General features: G+C 27.2%; 1 protein-coding gene across 1 annotated transcript; it reads left to right on the top strand.

The window, feature by feature from the left end:
• Window positions 1-5,664: 5,664 nt before the first annotated feature.
• Window positions 5,665-7,165, top strand: LOC108340998 (pyridoxal 5'-phosphate synthase subunit PDX1). The gene has a single exon (XM_017578591.2). It carries the CDS (start codon window positions 5,901-5,903, stop codon window positions 6,834-6,836), a length of 936 nt encoding a protein of 311 aa, XP_017434080.1. The 5' UTR covers window positions 5,665-5,900; the 3' UTR covers window positions 6,837-7,165.
• The last annotated feature ends 14,161 nt before the right edge of the window (window positions 7,166-21,326 follow it).

The raw sequence follows: 21,326 nt of genomic DNA, 5'->3' as shown, positions 1-21,326 counted from the left end.
TACAAAGCGGAAGACAAAGGAGTGATGGAGGACTTGAATATGCACACGAGAGAGAAAAGAAATTAAGTGGCGGGTAACGTTTATCGTTTATTTTTATTTTTTTTGTTACTTTACTATTGTTTTATTATTATAATATTCTTTTTTCTTTTCTCATGGTAAACATTTTTCTATAAGTAAGCATCCATTAGTATGTTACGGTCTACTATTTACGTAGGTTCAGAATGTCTTAATTAATTAATAATACATGTTTTGTTTGACAAATTTATACTAAGTCGTATTTTTTTAATACATGATATAGAATAATGGAAAAAAATATGATGAATATGAGTAAAATGTTTTGCTTGGATGCTTTTATGATCTGGGTCCAAGTTACGCATGAATGTTTCTGGGTCTGTATCTCATAGTGCAATCATTAATAAATAAAATAAATAAAAAATAATTTTATTTCCTTTCTAAACCTTGAAAGAAAATAAAAATAGCCTTAGATGGAGAATCACATCAGTGGAATACATTTTATTAATAAAAAAAGTTAAACGGTCCAAAGAGAGTCAAAGTAAAAAGCAAAGGAGGATTCAATGAAAGAGACCATATACTTTAATTGGTTATAAGTCACTGCGACGCCAGACCACATGATGAACAAAACAATAAAACAATCAATTAATTAATGTTGTTGTGTTGTGTGACGTAGTAATAGTTGTAATTCAGGAACAAATGAATATAGCAGTGGACACGTTGAATTCAAAATACAATTTCCTCTTCTCTTTGCTCACGAGCCAAACTCAAGATTGGAAACCAATGGCTCCCATCATGCCTTTATCTCGTCCTCTAAAACCACTTTATATTTTTAACTTTACTTTTTTATTTCATCATTTCAGAAGCACTATTATATTTATGATACGATTACAGCAATAAGAGTAGTCTAATAATAAAAGTTAGACGGAAAAGAGAGATCGTGAGTTTAATATTTTTTTAAGATTAGAAAATATAGAGTTGATTTGAAAGGTTTGGAAAGGAAGGTAAAAGAAATTGTATGTTTGAATTTTTTAATACAATCAATGATTAACATTTAAAGATAAAAAAATATTTATAATATGATTGTTACAATTCATTTGAGTGAGGTACTTTTTGAGAAAGAAAAATGATTATTGATACATTAATATTTTATTTTAGCATATTAAAATTAAAAAAAGGTATATTATTTATTCATTCCAAAAACAATGTGCTGTTGAGTTTTTTATTTATTTATTAAAAATGCAACTATATATGTAAGCGTGTTCTTAGAACATCCATGTATTGTCCTTCTTGTCTCACTTGTAAGATGATAATTGAAAAATCAGTCACCTTTAGATTTTTTATTTTTATTTTTTTGGCCTACGATATGACACGGGTTAAACAGGGTCTATTATCAGAATTTTATACAGCTTCTGGCTGCAAATTGATTCAAACAAGGCTCCTCTGAAGAGTAAAAGAATGTTATTAGAAGAATATTATATGAATTTCATGTAGTTATTACACTATTTCAAATAATAATTAATGTAATATAGACATAGTACATTAAGTTTATCATTTACACTTCTGCGTGGATATATTTATAAAAATTTATCACTTATTTTAAAACACAGTTTTATTATGATAAATTATTATATAATTATATTTCTTCAAATCATACAAAATTTTGAATTTCTATTATCTTTTCACTTAACTCACTATTTTCAAAAAGTTATCAAATCATACAAAATTATGCTGACATTTAAATAACACAAAATCATTCAAGATATCTTTACTGCTACACAATATAACATTTCACATAAAATAAAAATAATTAATATTATTAAAATAAACAAATTAAATAAAAGTATTAACTAGAGGATTAAGATGACGTACCAATATAATTTCTGTTAAAGTTATATTACTAAAAGATATAAAAGTAAAATACACTCTACAAGATATACGTGACATCCCCATTTAATGTTCTCACGATCACACATTATGAATAAACACTTAATGCAGATATTTATTTCAGCAAATCTTTTAAATTCAATGACATTATAACAAAAAACTTTGATACAGATATTTATATTTAGTATTTCACATTTATGATATAAGTCGGTGAAGTAGAAAATTATTTAATAAAAAATACCTTTAAAACTTATAAGTACTGTTTTACATTTTTTTTTCTAGTGAAAACAAATAGTCCTAAAAATGTTTTATATATATATATTAGAAACATTATTGTTGTCAATTTTAGTTACATAAAACTCAGCTTTCACAGTGCTTATACTTGATTTATCCTCCATAACTTGTGAACAATTTTTTTTTTTTACATATGAAACAACTTTTTATCCTCTATTAATCTGGTGGTTTTATTATTAATATTCATAATCATTATTCACGAGAATAGATTATTATTCAAGATGAAGTTTATTTATTGGTAATGTTGGAAAATAAGTTCACGTGCATACTACCACTTTTGTTTGGAGAACTAGGTTATTATGTTCTTACAATAATAAAACAAAAATTCCCTCTAGGAATTAAATAATCATTTTATTACTTTTTAATCTTTTTGACATTTGTTGGAGTAATACGGTATTATATTAATAAATCATTCGAAGATGATTAAAACACATTAAATTACTTTTTTGTTAAAAATAAATTATATTTCTACAAAAATAGCATACCTTTTTGAAAAAAAAAACAAATCCATAATTAAACGTTTGGCTTAATATCCTATTTTGTCCCAGTTTCGCTCGCAAATGTCAAATTAGTCTATCCTTTAAAAAATCCGTCAATTACGTCCTCACTTAATAAAATTTGCATCAATGAAATTCCTTCCGTTAAATCCATACAAACAACGTTAATTATTTTGCATCAAGATAATTAACGCCGTTTGTACGGATTTAACGGAAAAGATTTAATTGATGCAAATTTTATTAAGTGAGGACGTAATTGACGCATTTTTTAAAGGATGGACTAATTTGACATTTTCGAACGAAACTGGAGACAAAATAGGGTATTAAGCCTAAACGTTTTAACATAATAGCGTAATAAAACATGGTTATAGATATTAAAAATATGTCTAATCGGAATCATTGGTTAAGTTATTGAATTTTTTTTACATACTTTCATAATTAATATATTGATTTTTTTATTAAAACATTATTTCAATTTAAATAAACAAATCATTCATAGATAGTTAATAAAAACTTAGAAAAATCAATTTGCAAAAATTTCTATCAATCGGGTTGTGTCAAATTTGATAAAAAAAATCTTCCAATTATTTTATTTTAACAGTATTAGTTTATAAATAAGATAATTTTAAACTAATTTTATCTGCTTATTATATTATCACAATTTTATAATATTACAAATCATAATAGTACATGGTTATATTTTAAGCAATGCTATAATGTATTTTTGAATAATATAAAGATTATTATTCAACTTCACTTTTTTATTTACATATTATACTGTATTGTAAACTTTTAGAGTTACACAGACAAATGTATAAATTCACCATTTTCATTATTTTCAACAATTCATTATCACATATTGTATCTATTTTTTCTTTACAAATTCAAAACATTGTGACTAAGTTATATCACATTCTAACTTATTTACTAGGGTATTGTAAAAAAAAAAAAACTTTCCTTACTCATAAAACTTAATTAATCCAACTTCAATTTTTAAAATCATTATTCTCGTAAGAAAAAAAAAATGTTTATAAAAGATTCTAATTAACAAGATAAACATACCACTACACTCATAACTAACAAATACTATCTTATATACAACACATACAAATTTAAACCCTAAATGTGAAAATTTAGAAAATGGTCTAATAGTAGTGGTAGTCTTTAAAAGAGAATATTATGATATTTTAATAATAAAATGTTTAAATTATAAATAGATTTAGAAAATGGTCTATCCTATTTCTAGATTTTTGTTCCTAATTTTCATATTTTTTATTATCAAGGATCATAAGATTGTTTCTAATAAAGAGTTCTATACACATTGATCTCATCAAAGTAAATAATAGAATAAGTTATTTTTTTACTTTTTTTTAAAGTTATTTTATTCTTTTGTTTGCATGTAAAATGTATAACTATACATATAATTCAAAGATGCTCTAAGTGAATTTGTGTTGTTTTATGATCATGATTGTATTTTTAGAGTAATTGGAATTTTGTTGGTTTAATTAGGATATTTTCTGAGAAAATAGAACTCTAAAAAACAAGTTTGAAATTTAAGGTTTTTTTTATTAAAATAATAGAAGTTAATATTAATTCTTGCATTTTGATTTAGATTGTCTAGTTGATTGTTTGGTAAATTGTTTAGTGTGTATATACATATATTTATTTATATTGTTACAATAAGATAAACTAGACCAAAATACAACTTAAATTAGTCTGCCTGTGAACATCGATATAACACTCGAACACAGTGAATGATTCGGGAGAGAGATCAAAAATGAGATCTTACACAAAGAAATAAATAACTAAATATTGATCTTATAAATGCACTTTTTATGGTTAGAGGTATGTAGAAGAATGTCCTTCTCGAAGGTACTAAAAAAAACCTAGTTTCTCGAAGGTACTAAAAAAACCTAGTTTCTCGAAGCATTTAGAAAGTCTACTTTTTCTGTAGAGACAGTACACATATATGACACAAATTGCCTTCAAATAATAACATAACAAGAATCTAAACACATATGTTACATGATAAAAGGGGAACAAAGCTAGACCAGTCAAACAAGTGCTAACACATAGACACGTAAAAAACATAAGATATGAATAATTTTTGAAAACTAATTTCACATTATATGTAGTTTCACTTAAAAATAATGCAATTTCAAATAAACAATAGGAAGAAAGTTTAAGAAATAAAGTCTTGATCACATTCTTCCAGTTGTACAATGAGGAGAGACTAATTAAATAATCTTATATTCAATTTTAGAATATTTTAATTTATTTCTATTTAATGGAGTAAGTACCAAATATTAATTCAGTTGTATGTAATATAGTAAATTTTAATTTATTCACATTTAATATAGTAAATATTTCTGATAATAAAAATGAAAAACTTATTTCTATTTGCACATCAAATGTCAAAAAACACTTAATAATAATTATTCTCATCCCGGTAAGAATTTAATGACAAATTTAACTACATTAAAACTATATTTCAGCATTATTTATATCTATAATAAATATTAATTATATAATAGATATTTTTTTACACAATTTAAAAGACTAGTTCAATAAAAATCTGTAGATATGTCTCACTTCGTAAATAGGTGACCTCAAAAAAAGAAGAAAAAGTGTTCTCATATAATTCATACAAAATATTTTTGTGACAGCAAAATAATAAATTATAAAATTAAATACAAGTGGTTAATGTATCTTTTTGAAATAAAAATAATAATTAATATAAATTATATACTGAATAGACTAATGGCGAAAAATCAACAGAATAATAAAATGTAGATAGAAACAAATATTGCGTAGAATTTTAGAAGATATTTGTTAAAAGAATGTAATAATAATAGTTTAGAAATTGAAAAAAGGTATATTTTTTAATTTATATATAAGAAAAAAAAAAGAGATAATAAAAGATGGTAGTAAAAGAAATGAAAAAGGTATAAATATAGGAAATGAAAGGGAGAGAGTGATGAAGAAGGGAAGATAATTATGAAATGTGGAGGAGATAGTGGATGAATGCGTGGCTGCATTTGATTGGGAGGGTTGAAGGCAGGAAAGGCCCGAAAGGAGAGAGATGTGAGGACTACATAAACATCTCATTAGCATTCTCTCTTTGCCCACCGCACAACAACAATCTCTTCTCTTCTCTTTCTCTTTCTCTTTCTCTTCCTTCTCACACAGTCCACACCTCTATCTCACTCAATGGAAGGAGAAGGATCCGGTGTGGTTACCGTCTACGGCAACGGTGCCATCACGGAAACCAAGAAGTCCCCCTTCTCCGTCAAAGTCGGCCTCGCCCAGATGCTCAGGGGCGGTGTCATCATGGATGTTGTCAACGCCGACCAGGCCCGCATCGCCGAAGAGGCCGGGGCCTGCGCGGTCATGGCCCTCGAGCGGGTACCCGCCGACATCCGGGCCCAGGGTGGTGTGGCCCGCATGAGCGACCCACAGCTGATCAAGGAAATCAAGCGGGCCGTTACCATCCCCGTGATGGCAAAGGCCCGCATCGGACACTTCGTGGAGGCCCAGATCCTGGAGGCCATCGGCATCGACTACGTCGACGAGAGCGAGGTTCTCACACTGGCTGATGACGCAAACCACATCAACAAACACAACTTCCGCATCCCCTTTGTCTGCGGCTGCCGCAACCTCGGGGAAGCCCTCCGCCGCATCCGCGAGGGCGCCGCCATGATCCGCACCAAGGGCGAGGCAGGCACCGGCAACATCATCGAGGCCGTGCGTCACGTCCGCTCTGTGATGAGCGACATTAGGGTTCTCCGCAACATGGACGACGACGAAGTTTTCACCTTCGCCAAAAACATTGCCGCGCCCTACGACCTTGTCATGCAGACCAAGCAGCTTGGCCGCCTTCCCGTCGTCCACTTCGCCGCAGGTGGCGTCGCCACTCCCGCCGATGCCGCCCTCATGATGCAGCTTGGCTGCGATGGCGTCTTCGTCGGCTCCGGCGTCTTCAAGAGCGGTGACCCTGCCAAACGTGCTAGAGCCATTGTTCAGGCCGTCACTCATTACAGCGACCCTGAGGTTTTGGCTGAGGTCAGTTGCGGCTTGGGTGAAGCCATGGTTGGAATCAATTTGAGCGATAGCAATGTTGAGAGGTTCGCCAATCGTTCAGAATGATTCTTCTTTTTTCTTGGGTCTTGTTTCTCAGATTCAATCTGGATTAAGGTTTTACTAGTGGTTTTAGTTGGCTCTTATTTTATTTTGGTAAGAATAATGTTATGCTTTTGTTGTTATGAACTGTGTCAAAAAAATAAATAAAAAAATTAGATAGCTATTGGTGTCTGCCTTGTAATGTGCTGATACAATATTCAGCTTTGTGGTACTATAGTGTCCACTTAGTTTTTTCATGGTATACTAGGATCGAATAATTCTTGTTTTATTCAATCCTATTTTTTATTTCTGGGTTTAGTTTTTTTTATTGAATTGATAGCCATTTGTTGTTTTCAGTTTCTTCTCTATTTTGCTAAGTTGAACAGTGTAATTTGAAATTAGACAGTTTTTGTATCTGCTGAAGCCAAAATTGGATGCTGGAAAGTAAAGTTTGGTGTTCTGGTGTGCCAATATTTGCTGAATATCGATTTATTTTTTTGTCAATTCACTCATTTGTAGCTAGATAAGAGTTTATCCTTTTGTGGCCTCTAATGTCCACTGAGGATCTTTTTCTTTTGGATTTTTATTTTTATTATATGGTTAGTTGATGATTCTTGTCAATTAATATTGATGTTTATCTGCACTGGACAACTTTCTCTTCTAAAGATTGAGTTGGTACAATTCCTTTTTTTTGTGTGGTTTAACGAGTATGGATAGCATCCTCTAAGCTTACTTAGGTTGTCAAAGATAGAAATATATATGAAGATGACGGTTTTATAGTATAACTTTTCTTTTCTTTGATTCCTCTGATAACATGTAACTCTTCTTCTCGCAAAGGTTGCTAACAAGTCTTGTAAAGGGAGCTTGTAAACTGCCTATGCATGTATGATGGAGATGTCTGTCGCAGAATATATCAGTATCTATTCTTGCAGTAGCTTGAACATAGCAGTTTGCTAAGATATCAGTCTGAAGGCAACCAAAAAATGGGATTCCCAGCAGGAAAAGAAAGAACACGTGCATAAAATTGTCCCTCTTTCAATATTCTTTTCTTGCACATATCATATATATATATTAAGAGAAATGCTTACCAACCTTGACGTCTGATTTTAAACAGGATTCTGAATTCACCTTACTGACGGCAAACAATCCTGAATCCCCCCCTAACATCATCATAATTCATAATATTTAAGGGAAAACCAAATTTATATTTGATATATAAACGCATGAGATATTTTAAATTGCAATATGCTTGAGGTAGTGGAGATGTATTATCTTATTTTATAGTAGTCATAAGACATTGGAATTGTAATTATGTAATGAATAACGGAATTTGTTGTTTGTGTCTAACATTGCTTCTTCATTGATTTACTTGTTAATACATCAATAAGAGTATTATTCTAATATATACCTCTTCTATATAAATATCGGAGTTCATTAATTTGCTCCATTCCAAGTAAAATATTGTTTTGTTTGTTTCAAAAACCTTGGTTTGAAAGGATGTTCCACATGTAACATCGAAATGGTAGATGTGTTATAGATCGCATAATCTGTCTAAATCCACCATTTGAGTATTTTAATATTTTGTTCCCAATTGTTTTGTATTTCTTTATGTTAAATTTATTTTCACTCATCTTCTACAATTCTTCTTCAAATTTATTTTTTTTTTTAATGTTTTTGTATTGATAAGTCTGATTTAGATTTAGAGGTTTTATATTGATGATACGACATTTATTAATAATTTCTATTAGGTTAGACATATTATTGAAAATCATTTTTAACTATTTGTTAAAAAAAAAATTCAAGAGATCACGAAAATGAAAATGAAAAATGATAGATAATATAGATGAGAGGTAATAGAGAATGAATAGTTTAAATATAAAAACTTAAAAAAAGAAGGGAAGTATAAAAAGGGAAAAAGTAATATAAAATTATCAATCACCATTTTTGTTTGGTATAACTTAAGCTTAAACTACTTGAGGGTAAGTAATGCAATCTGTTTTAGTAGATAACAATATAAATAATATAATATTTTATTATATGTAATTTTTATTATAGTTTGTTTTGTATGTTTTGTATTTATTTTATTTTAAATAAATTTTCATGTGAGAATAATTTATTGATGAACTATAGGATGCTTGTGACATTTTAGTCCCAGAGAGGTAGAATTACTTTGCTTACTATTCTTGGGCATGTCGTGAAGCCCATCATAGGCTGGACCACTGGGTCCAGGCCCAACAACTAACTGCATGTTTGTTACAGTTGGATTTGAATATGACACAACAACTCTAAAATACATCCACATAGTGACAATGTGGTCTATAAGTTTTGTATCTATTTGAGAATTTGTTTAACAAAATGGGACCTATACAAATTAAAAATCAAAGACAAATTAATATTCTATTAGTTGTGCTATTAGTGAAGAAGTTAGCTGAAAATGTCCCCTACCAAATTAACATTTGAGCATTTGAGGTTGTAGCCTTCAACATATAAACAACAATTGTTGTTTCTTAGGTCTGATAATTGAGTGTGACTTATCATCCTTGCTATAGATTTGAGAATGACATATAAAGTTTATTGATGATTGATATTTGGGCAAGAATGTAATTGACTAATTTTAATAGGATTTCCCTCTTAATCATATTTTTCATTCATAAAACTGAACTCCAAAACATAATTATTTAAAGAGATGGAATAGGATGTCAGTGCTACTAATAAATTGCTCATTTAAAAACATCCACGAGTAAAAAAAGAATTAAAAGGAATTATAGTTTACCACAGTTTTAGGATCATATTTGTGTTGATTATCATTTATAAAGGTGCAGAAGTAATCTTTCAATTTATAAATACATTTAATTTGATTCCTCCAAAAAAAACATAACACCCACTTCTCTTCTCTCTTGTTCTTTCATCTTCTTTTCTCTTTTCTTTATTTTATTATTCTGAGTTTAGTTTTTTATTTTTAAAGATTTTCCTGTTAGGTTTGAAATTTTCAAAAAAATTAAAAAATTTCTATTATATCTTATGAAACTTGTGTAATACATTATAAATAAATCCTTAAAAGCATAAGTCCATATAATTTGTGTTTTTGTCTCGTTTTATAAGAGGAACAATGTCCGAATGAAAATTAAATGTATTTCTTTTAAGAAACAAACCCAACATTAATGAAAACAGATAAAATTTTAAATCAGAAGTCAAGGTATCATAACATTTATTTGACAAAATAGATCGCTCACATTGAAAAGTTCACCAAACTATTCTCACACAGACATTATGGCAAAGTAAAATATCTAATATGATACTGGAATCTATATCTAAAGCAAAACCTAAAAACAAAACATTATAAAAACCTATAAAGAAAGTTAGCCTTTAGTAAATAAAAATAAATTTGGTCCATTAGGTTCATATAATAATTAAAAGCTAAACTAATTGCCCTTGAACACATACAAGTTTATAGAAGAGAAATTGTAATTGAGTTAAGCTAGTTGCATTAGATGGAAATCATTAAACCCTAAATTAGTCACACAGTTGGGAAGTTAATAACATATAAATAATATATATATATATATATATATATATATATATATATATATATATATATATATATATATATATATATATATATATATATATATATATATATATATATGAGAAAGTGATTAAAGATATTATTAGATATTTTATATAGATATTTTTATTTTTAATTAGTTTGTTATTGTTATTTATTAGTATTTTGAGTTTAGTATATATATATTTTTATTATAAATAGATTATTTTATATATTTAAAAAAAAGGAGATTAATCACTTATATAATTATTTTTTATATTGAACACTGTATAAGAGTTGTGATTTAAAATCTATCTCAATGAATTTTGTTTGTTAAATATATTGTTTAATAGATTATTAGACTGTTATCAGATCATTCATTAACGTATAATTTTATATTTTATGTATATATTTTAATATGAAGAATGTGTAAAAATTCTAAAAAATAAGACTAATTTAAAATATATAAATAATTATAAATCTCATTTTATAAATTAGTTTGGTAGGATTGAATTAAATTTAAATCTTATTTCTTAACTAATGCCATTATATTTCTAATAAACAAACCACTGAGTTGAAAAGTTTTAGTGTAATGCACTCTTTAAGCTTATGTAATAAAGAAATTATTTTTCTAGAAGTAAGCATTATTTGAATAAACAATATTTATTCTGGGAACCAAAATTGTTGAATCTGGGCTGCTTAATGAAACAAAATTTTGATATGAAATTTTGGACATAATGATTATGTAACAAAACAACCCTATCAACCAACCTATCATATCCAATAAAAGCACACTTTGTGAGTCAACGTCTACAATTTTGAACTCTGTTTTCTTGTCTCCTAATTATTTCATCAGTGAAAACATTTATACTTTTAGTTATATGGTTATTATTATTTATTATTATCAATGAGAAGAATTCTCACTTACTACATTTTATAGCATGCATTCACAAAAGTTAAACTACTTTATAATATACATTAATTATACATCCTCAAGTCTTACAAAACCACAAGCATGTAAGTATTTCGTATATAATATTGACGTAATGGCGGTTAAGTTTGCGAAATGATTTACGAACCTCAATCATAATATACTAGCCATTTACTTTGTTTTCTAAATTTGTGAATGCATTGAGTATAAATCATTTTTAATAAAAACAATGTAGCCTCTTTGTGAAATTAACATTAACATAGTTAGGAGTGATTATGTGAGTTAAAATCTTCTGTTTTTCAACTCTTTCTGTGACAACATTATTCTAACGACATCATTTCATAGAAATCACTTCTTTCAGATCCAAACTCAACTCTTTTAAATTCAATAGCACAAATTCAATTTTTTTGTTTTTGTCTACTGCATTATTAAAAATGGAAACTTGAATCCAATTATGATTTTTGGGTTAGTTTTCAACATTCATGGAAAACAACACCATCAAAATAAAAATCACGTCATTTTCATATAAAAATAAATAAAAACTCAATTGAGTTAAAAGAAAAATATAAAAACCAAATTATTAATTAAATTTTTTATTAAACTTACATGTAGTCATAAAAACAAAGTTACCATCGATTTAGTAGAAACAGTCATATCGACTTAAATTAACAAAAATCAAACTCAATTAACAAAAAATTGATAATTTTTTGGCAAATATACTAAATCGTTATAAGTAATACAGTGAATAAGTAAAATATCATTCTCTCAAGGAAATTTGAGTCACGTTATTCTTTGAAGATTATTTATCAAAATCAATTACTGATGACAACTTTTGATTTCAACTTTGGAAAATAGCATGAAATTAACAATGTAAAAATTTAAGATTGTAAAATTGGGATAAAGATCACTGGAATTGATCTTAGACTAACATTACAGTAACATCCTGAACAAAATACGTTCTCTATTCAAGCATTCAGATAACTTTGCATTAATTTCAGATGTTGAGAATCATTAAAAGCACAGAAGTTATTCCTAGCGTAGTTACTTTTAGTTATTTTTCTTACGTTTCTGTTCCAAACATACTTCCCAATACAAAAGAACATTTAAAGAAAATTATACTTCCGTATAATCATAAGCAAGTCAAGAAAAACAAAAGAATACAGACATGTATTGCACAGGAAGATTACATTAATGTAAAGTCATACAACCAATTCCAATGAATAGAAAAACTAGCCTCTCCTAGACATCTAGAACATACTCTTTATAGTAATTCTTTGCAGAAAGCAAAGTCTTGATGCCTTGAAGTGTCTCCTGAAGTTCTCCAGAAATTTTCGTGCTTTAGTTGTGTCAGAAGATAGTTTCTGTCTTTCTGTCACGTCTTTTAAGCCAACATAACTTAATTAATTCGCTCAGCGCACATGTGTGTATGCGTTGTGCGAATTTTTTAACTGCTGCTCTTCAATTGATGATATTCGCTCAGCGTATAGTACTGGTGCGCTGTGCGAATGACTTCCTTCTAGCACTGCGAATCCTGACTTGCGCTTAGCGAATTATGACTGACAGTAGTCCAAATAATGCAACATTTCTTCTACAATGTTTACATAACTTTCTACTTCCTATTACACTTTTTCAATGAGGAACAACATGAATAATTACAAGATTGAGCTCATTTATAATTGTAAAAACAATTCTTTTTCACACTTATCAAAAATAAATATAAAATAAAAAAAATTAAATATAGAGTGTAATTTCAAAGATCTAACTAAAGACCAAATTACTAATTCAACCTAATAATAAATAATAATAAATTAATAACATTTTTTCACTAACTTATTTATAACCTTTTTTCATTGCAAAAACATTAACTTATTTTAACATACTATACTTTACTAATATGTACTATTTCTTTTTAAGTGTGATAATGTGAGTGAACCCCGTCTATTTAAATTTATAAAGAAAAACACATTTGCATAAAACAAGTAGATTACATGGCTATGCTTGCAAATATGTGAACAAATATTAAAAAATTTAACAAAATCATTGAGTCGTTTATTGATATTTATCAATTTCATGGTAAAATTAGTCACACAGTGCTCCTTTAAAAAAAGTTAGTAATCTTATATTTGTATAAATCTTGGTGGTGGATACATAAGAGAGACATCATGCTAATAAGCATTACATCATCAATGACTCACGCAATCACTATGCTTAAATATAAATGTGAACGGAATTGCAAAAGGAAAAAGACATTATGTCGAGCAACATGCAAGTCCAATCACTTCCAACTTTTCTAACCAACATTAAAGCAGAAATTTTAGCTAAGCAAAAGTATAAAAATATTTAAGTGTAAATGCTATATAACTAATTTAGAAAAAATTTGAAAATATATTAATTTATAAATTGGGATTTGACTTGTGTAACTAGCGTGTGAATAGCTTTTGTAAGAAGCTTTCTGTAAAGTTCTAATTGCAGTTTCTCTAATAAACTTGGCAGCTTAAGGACTTCTTTACATTTTGGTATAAATATTTCATCTCAATAATTACATTTTTTTTTATCGAATGGCTTCCTAGGGATGACTCTTTTATCGGTATTTATACTCTAAATGATTTTGAAATCTTTTCAAAAGAGAAATAATGATGTTTCGATAAAGTACTAATCATTTGAAAACTTTTTTTAGGAATAATATAATTATCAACAATAATTTTTTAGATTTTTAGATAAAAAGAAACGATAAATTAATACATATAGACGGAATATTAACTATGATAATAAATTCATTGGTAAATATAAATTTATTGAAGAATATTTTTTTTTTAAGGATTTTACATTTTAACTTATCACTAAATATTTTTGTCGTTGTTGATATGAAATTTGTATGTAACATTATTTGAAAAATATTGTTGATAAATTGAAATAATTATTATTAACAAATATTTTTATCAATAATTTATTATCACAGTTACTAACAACACAAATATTTGGAATTGTTCGTTGTTAAATTATAACTCTTATTATTAATGATACTTGGTTCAGTATCTTATCATCCCAATTATTGGTAATCTCATTCTATAAATTCATTGGCACTTTCAGAAACAAAAATTTTACTCAATTTGATGAAGTTTTATTTTATATATTAAAGGAGATTTACCGGTGACATGTTAATGACGCCATTATTGATAGTAACACATAAGTGAAAGATGTCAGTGACCATGATTGTTGAAGTTAAAAAAAAGATGAAAGAAGAAGAGTTGGAAGAAAAGAAAAAAAAAACATTTACTAATAAATCTGCATTAATTAATAAAGTTGATTGATAATAATTACTTTATCAATAAATCTCTACCCATCGATAAATATAATTTATTGGCATATTTTTGTCTATAAATAAACATAATTTATTAATATTTTTTTTATTATTGATGAATTATGTTCCTTGGTAATATATAATTTTTTTATTGAATATATATATATATATATATATATATATATATATATATATATATATATATATATATATATATATATATATATATATATATATATATATATATATATATATATATATATATATATATATATGATGTAAGATGAGTTATAAATGAATTTTAGTCTTTTCTAAAATAGTCCAAAATGTCAAAGTGACAATGTGAAAAGAATCCACAGAAAAGATAATTTAATAGATACCACAAAAAGAGTACAAATATCAGTCCGTAATTGGTATACCTTAATTTATATTACACCAATAGATTTTTGAATGATTTTTCCTCTGTTTCACTCCTACAAAACTTGCTATTTTATTTCCATCTTCACTGTTTACTCAACCAAGCAAAGACTTACAGCATATTTATAGTGTGGAGAGAATCAGACAATGTTCACACACTATTAATAAAAATCATGAATATATTTCTTTTTAAAATAATTAAACTCCCTTAATAAATACATTAGTATTATTGAGATTGCTAAGGTAATTATTAAGATAAATAAAAGAAAATAATTAACACTTCCTTTGAAATTTTACAACACCATTGGATTTTTTTAAGGGATTAAATTAGGAGAGGAAGTATCAATCTGAGAAGGCAATTTTTTGTCATTTATGTTATTTAATAGTTTTCCATTTATGTTTTTACGATGAATAACAATAAATATGTTACTTTTTAAGATAAATTTAATAAAATAATCTCGTTTTTTAATATATTTTTTTTACGGAAATCTTAATTTGGGAATAAATTATAAGTAAAAGTGTGGACACAAATCAATTTGAATTTTTGAAAAATGTTAAAACACTAATTATTTTAAAATAGAAAGAATAAGAAGTGAATGAAAGGGAGTGGCACATTGCAATATTAACCTGATCCTTATTAATTCACTTTTAATAGTCACAAAGGTAAGAATACAAAATAAGGCTATTAATTTAAAATGAACACGACACTTATTTGGGACTTTTTTTCTTCTTCTTAACAAAGATTATTAGGAGATATAGCTCGTAATTTCTACCACGGATGAGATTCAAACTTCATAGAGTAAAAAATAAAATTTTCATCCAACAATTACTATTAGGGTTCGTTTTAATAACTTCAAAAATTTAAATCATTTCCCTCATAAATTATATGTATAATGTATTAAAATCAGCTTCAAATTTTGTTTGAAAAAGTCTTGCAATAAGTGATTTAAAATAATTAATTTCATTTAAATAAAAAAAAACTTTTACACAAGAAATACAATAATAATATATACGAAGTTGACGGGGAAGATGATTATTAAAAAAACATTATTGCAAAAAGAATTTAATTTGTGAAATTTAATTTTATAAATTACAACTATTGTCTAATATATAACTAAATTTAAGTTTTCTTCTACATGTTACAATTTTGATCCGCGATTACAATTAACTCACTGCGTGAATGGGCTAATTAGGCTATTTTCTTGCTGAAATTTCAAAGCATCAAAAGTCCTTATTGTTTGACATTAAAGGTCTATCGTTATTTGAAAAATCAAAGTATCATTTTCTAATAAGTAATGCATGCACTTTACTCCCAACAAGAATCCCAGGTAATAACTAACTAATAATTACTTCAATCATACAAGAAAAACAAATACACACAACCAACTTGGATTTATTTAGATCAGCATGTTTAGTTTTTGAGTTTAGACTATACTTTTTAATTTTTCAGTTATATCTTTCAGGGTTGTTTATTATTTAAAAAATTATTTTAGTATATTGTACTTTTTCATTGGTGTTTTTAATCCTATTGTTAAATGAAGTATCACCTGCATTTATTCATCCATCATCTTTAATATAATCTTCTAACTGAATGTTTGTCATTGTAGGATTATTTATTTGGAGTTTGTTAACTTGAATAGACAGTATATTTTAGTAATATATATCGAGTTTTAGCAGACACAAATATCTCATATATTATGGATTCTAAGTTTCAAGGTCAATGATATTTGAATAATTTTTATTCTCAAAATTAAAAAAAAAAACTCAAACCCTTACTCACCTCTCTCAATCATTTCTCTTTCATCTCTCCCACTTCAACCTTTTTTCTGTGTCATCTCTATTTCGATGAAAGGACATCAATTCAAATCTTGAATTTTCGAATTGAGAGAGATATTGAGAAAAATCAAGAACTCTCGCTATTTCTTAGATTCATGGATAGGTTGGGGAACCAATATCATAAAAAATACTTAAAAAAAACTAAAATACTAGCAATTTGAAATGAAATATAGTTCCAGATCCATGTATTTTTTTGTACTATCTTTTTGTACTAGATTCAATTAAATTGGAACGAAATATTTCATCGTTTTTTGAATTCTTCTTTTTTTATCTTAGTTGTTTTCATCTTTTTCTTAAATTCGAATTCAAAAAAAGTTATAAGTTAATTAAAAGCAACCCGCTATTTTGTTATTAAAGTGGAAAACAAGTGAACGAACAGAGCAAGAACAACAAATTGCGGTGTTGCGGGTTGCTGTGTATGGGTGAGAAAGAGTATGAAGATGAGAGAGAAACAAAATGGATAAGTGAGGAAGGTGAATTAGGATCAGACGAATGTTTCTGATTTTTTTAGTTGGAACTACAGTGTGGATGACAGAGAAAATGTTGGAGTGAGAAAGATCAAAGAAAAAAGGTTGAGAGGAATGAGGGAGCTGAGTAAGGATTTGAGGGTTTTCTTTTTTTTGTTTTGACAATGAAAATTATTCAAATACCCTTAACATTAAAACTTCGACTCCATAATACATGAAGGTATTTTTGTCTATTAAAATCCGGTAAAAAAAACGTGCACTTGACAAACCCCTATTTATATATTATTTTTAAAGTCTAAATATCATATGCATGTTGCCGTACAAATTTAACTTCACCCTCATTACCGTTAAACTTAAATCAATCCAAATTATACTCCAATTCCAATTACACTAGCATCAAATTCTAATATTTATTAATGATTTTAACAGTTTCTCATATTGGAAAAGAAAATATATATTTTTTTACAAAAAATGTATAAATGAAAGAATCACGTAGAAATACTAAATATTGAAACTTAAGTTTGTCTATATAAATAAAAAAAATGGTGCAATGAAAATGACAAACATAATAGTGTTGTTGTGACGAAGAATTTTTTATCCGAAGAAGATCTTGAAAGTAAGATAAAGAAAGAAGGTGGTAGAAAAAATAATGAAGATGGTATTACTAAAATAACAAATGGAGGAAGACGATTTTTTTTTTTTCACTTCAGAAATATCTATCATAACGAATCCATATGTGAAATGTTGTTTATCTATATAAATATCATCATTTATTATACTTATAGTAACTACCTTACAATTGGCTTAAAGTATTTTTTTCACCTCTTTTTTTATTACATTTATTATTTGTGAAATCAAATTAGTCAGAATGATAAATAACATAATAATGATTTAAAGCTCTCTTCTTCTTTTCTTTTCTTTTTTCTGAAAAAATCTGATATAAAGTCATCCTAACATTGCGATTAGATCTACTTTTACCAATTTTAATTTCTAAATTTTGAAAATTGTTTCCTATTACCTCCAGCACACAAATATTTGAAATAAGATGAGAAGTTGTCAATATTAGAAAAAATAAGCTGACTAATGGAATATTATAAAAGAATATTTAACTGAATAGAAATATAAAATATTCCATATATAGATGAAGATTTTCAAAAGTAATTTGAGGAGAAATGTGGATGACTAAAGTAAGTTTTACGAAACTGATAGAGATATTCAAGGAGCTTAATCCTCTACTTGTTTTGATGTAATTTGAGGCAAAAGATTGAGTGATAAGATCCCAATCAGGTAATAAATTTAAAAATCTCACACCTAATTCCTCACTTCTTCTACTTATTTTCTCCATCATTCATGCTTTTCCTCATTCCAAACTCTCATACTCAGTCAACTATTTATTGCACCAATTAACTACGCCCAATGAAATCAACAACTAAAGAGCATAAATATCACTTTTTTTCAACTTAGTCAGTAAATATATATTAGCCAGTAAGATATATCCTTAAGTTATAAATAAGTTAGTCCAGTGACCTATATAGGAAGTGTCCAGAATGAAGTTGGTGAATAAGTCAATGTAAGAATAAATGCTTTGTAGACATCTAATTGAGTCTGGCGTTGAAACGGAGGATCTCACTGTGGGAGGTTGGAAAAACGCATTCAACTCATATCTCTTGCTTTAAACACTTCACCCTATATTTCTTCGGATTCTGTTGAAAATCAGCGAAAATTCATCTTACAAATGCACTACTATTGTGTTTTTTATATTATCAAGACATTCAATCTTCCAACAGTTTTTTCACATGGTTGTCGCTCAAATTTTTAAAATAAATTAAAAAAAAAAAGGAAGAAGAAAATCAATTTTAATTTCTAAATAAAAACAAAACAAAATATAATTAATTTAAAAGAAAACATTAACTTATTTTTTCTCTCTGCTGCGAAAGTCCACTTCAACAACAGTGAGTTGTCGGCCTCTAAACGACATGCGAATTGAGGAAATGAATTTTGCAACTACCCTATCATCACTTCGTTTGATGCTTTTGACGCAAACATGTGTTTTGTTTTGGGTTAATTTCACGTGTAATTCTCAACCAGATGACTTGTCCAGTAATTTTACTTTAATGAAGCCCAAAACCAAATAAACTGTACCTGAGAGTAAACAAAATTCTGCTCCACTATGGGGATTGCAGCAAATATAATCCCCAGACAAAGACAAACCAAATTTGGCGCTAAAACAGCACATGCCCAATCACTCAAAATTTGAATTTCTCTTTTTCATCCGCCTTAATTATCTCCGAAACATGTTCCAAAATGAAAATGTATAAAAGCAATAAATAAATAAATCAAAAACCAAAACCTAAATCTTAAAAAACAATAAAAGTTATCAACGTTAAAATCTTCACTGAAAAGACAAAAAAGTACGCAAATATAAATGTGTAATTAATAATATCTTCGACATTATATTTTATATATTTATAAAACATTAACAATTGTATATATATAATTTATGCTTTTAATATAATTGATTATGTTTTTATTTTTATTAATATGTAAATTTAATTATAATAAAATAAATAATTAACAATAAATAAATATATTTTTTTATTATTTTTAGTCATATTATTTGCTAAAAATATAAAATCACGAATATTTTTTCAATCCTTAAAAATTAAACATAAAGATTTTATGATAACTTACCACTCCACTCCATGCTATAACTTTTTTTCTGGTATTATATTTCACTAACTTAATTAAAATATTTTTGTTAAATTTCTTAAACAGTGGTACAATATGATACGAAATTTAAAATTTTTATCTTGTGATTCAAATGTGAGTTTAAATTTCCTATTGAATAAAAATGAAAAAGTCAAATATATTGTAAAAGATTCATAAATTTGTTATTTGAGTTTTAGATAATTTTGTTTATGTATAAATTTTATTTAATATTAATATTTTTTTAAATTATGGATTAATTATGTGTTTTGTTCTGAATTATAACACAATTTTAGTTTTAGTTTCTATTTCAGAGTTTCATCGTATTAATTTTTTATACTTAAAAAATGCATGAATTTAATTCTTAATGTCCAACAATGTTATCTTTTTTTAACATTGCAAATATTGTGTCATGTCCACCCCTCCATTTTTGGACACATGTTTTGTTTTTAGTTACACGTGTAAATTGAAAAAGTAGCATAGAAGTTTAGAGTTTGGGAAATTGATTTTTTTGTTCTACAATTTTGTTATAAATTGAATGTTCGAAAATATATGCAGTGGAATTGAAATTGAATTGAAGAAAAAGAAGAACATTGAAAGATAATTGAAGAAGAAGGGTAAGTGGTAATCGTGCGTTGAACGAAAGTTGAAGAACGCAAAATCAAGGGTTTACATTGACAGAGTTTGGGAAATTGTGCGTGTTGCCTCTTTAAGCTAGTTTAGTTTGTATTTGTTTTCATTTTTTACATTATTGCATTATTTGGTCCTTGCATTTGGGATTAGCAATGTAGTTTAGGGTTATGATTAGCTTGCTTTGTTTAATTGATTGTTGATTTAAATTGTATGGTTTGAAATAAGTTTTTGTATAGTTTTTAATCATATGAAAAATTTGTAAAGAAGAGAGAGTTACATTACTTGACTGCGGAAAAACATGTGCTTAAAGTGTGGTTAGAGGAATTGATCCCTATGTTCATATTTTGAAATATTGGGTATAGTAAGAGATTTCAAAATATGATGGGTATTAAACATTGGTAGAAGACAAAAGGAAAAAGAAAGCTTGAATAAAAATTTAAAACTAGTGAAAGTGGATAGTGATGAGATAAAGTTAATGCCAAAACGGATTAAGAAGGAGTTGAAATATACGTTGAACATATTCATAGTAGACTTAAAATAATTCATTTATTTGCTGGAGAGGATGAAGAAGCAAGAGAAGAAGAGAAGAGATAAGAGAGAAAGAAGGAAGAACCTTGGATATACAATTTTGACTAAAAATGTGAAAGGAAAGGAGTACATGAATAAAGTAATATACAATTAT

Source organism: Vigna angularis, chromosome 6 (assembly GCF_016808095.1).
Source record: "Vigna angularis cultivar LongXiaoDou No.4 chromosome 6, ASM1680809v1, whole genome shotgun sequence".
NCBI classification, from domain to species: domain Eukaryota; kingdom Viridiplantae; phylum Streptophyta; class Magnoliopsida; order Fabales; family Fabaceae; genus Vigna; species Vigna angularis.
Note: the sequence above shows the minus strand (reverse complement) of the source record. Positions and strands in the feature narration are given on the sequence as shown.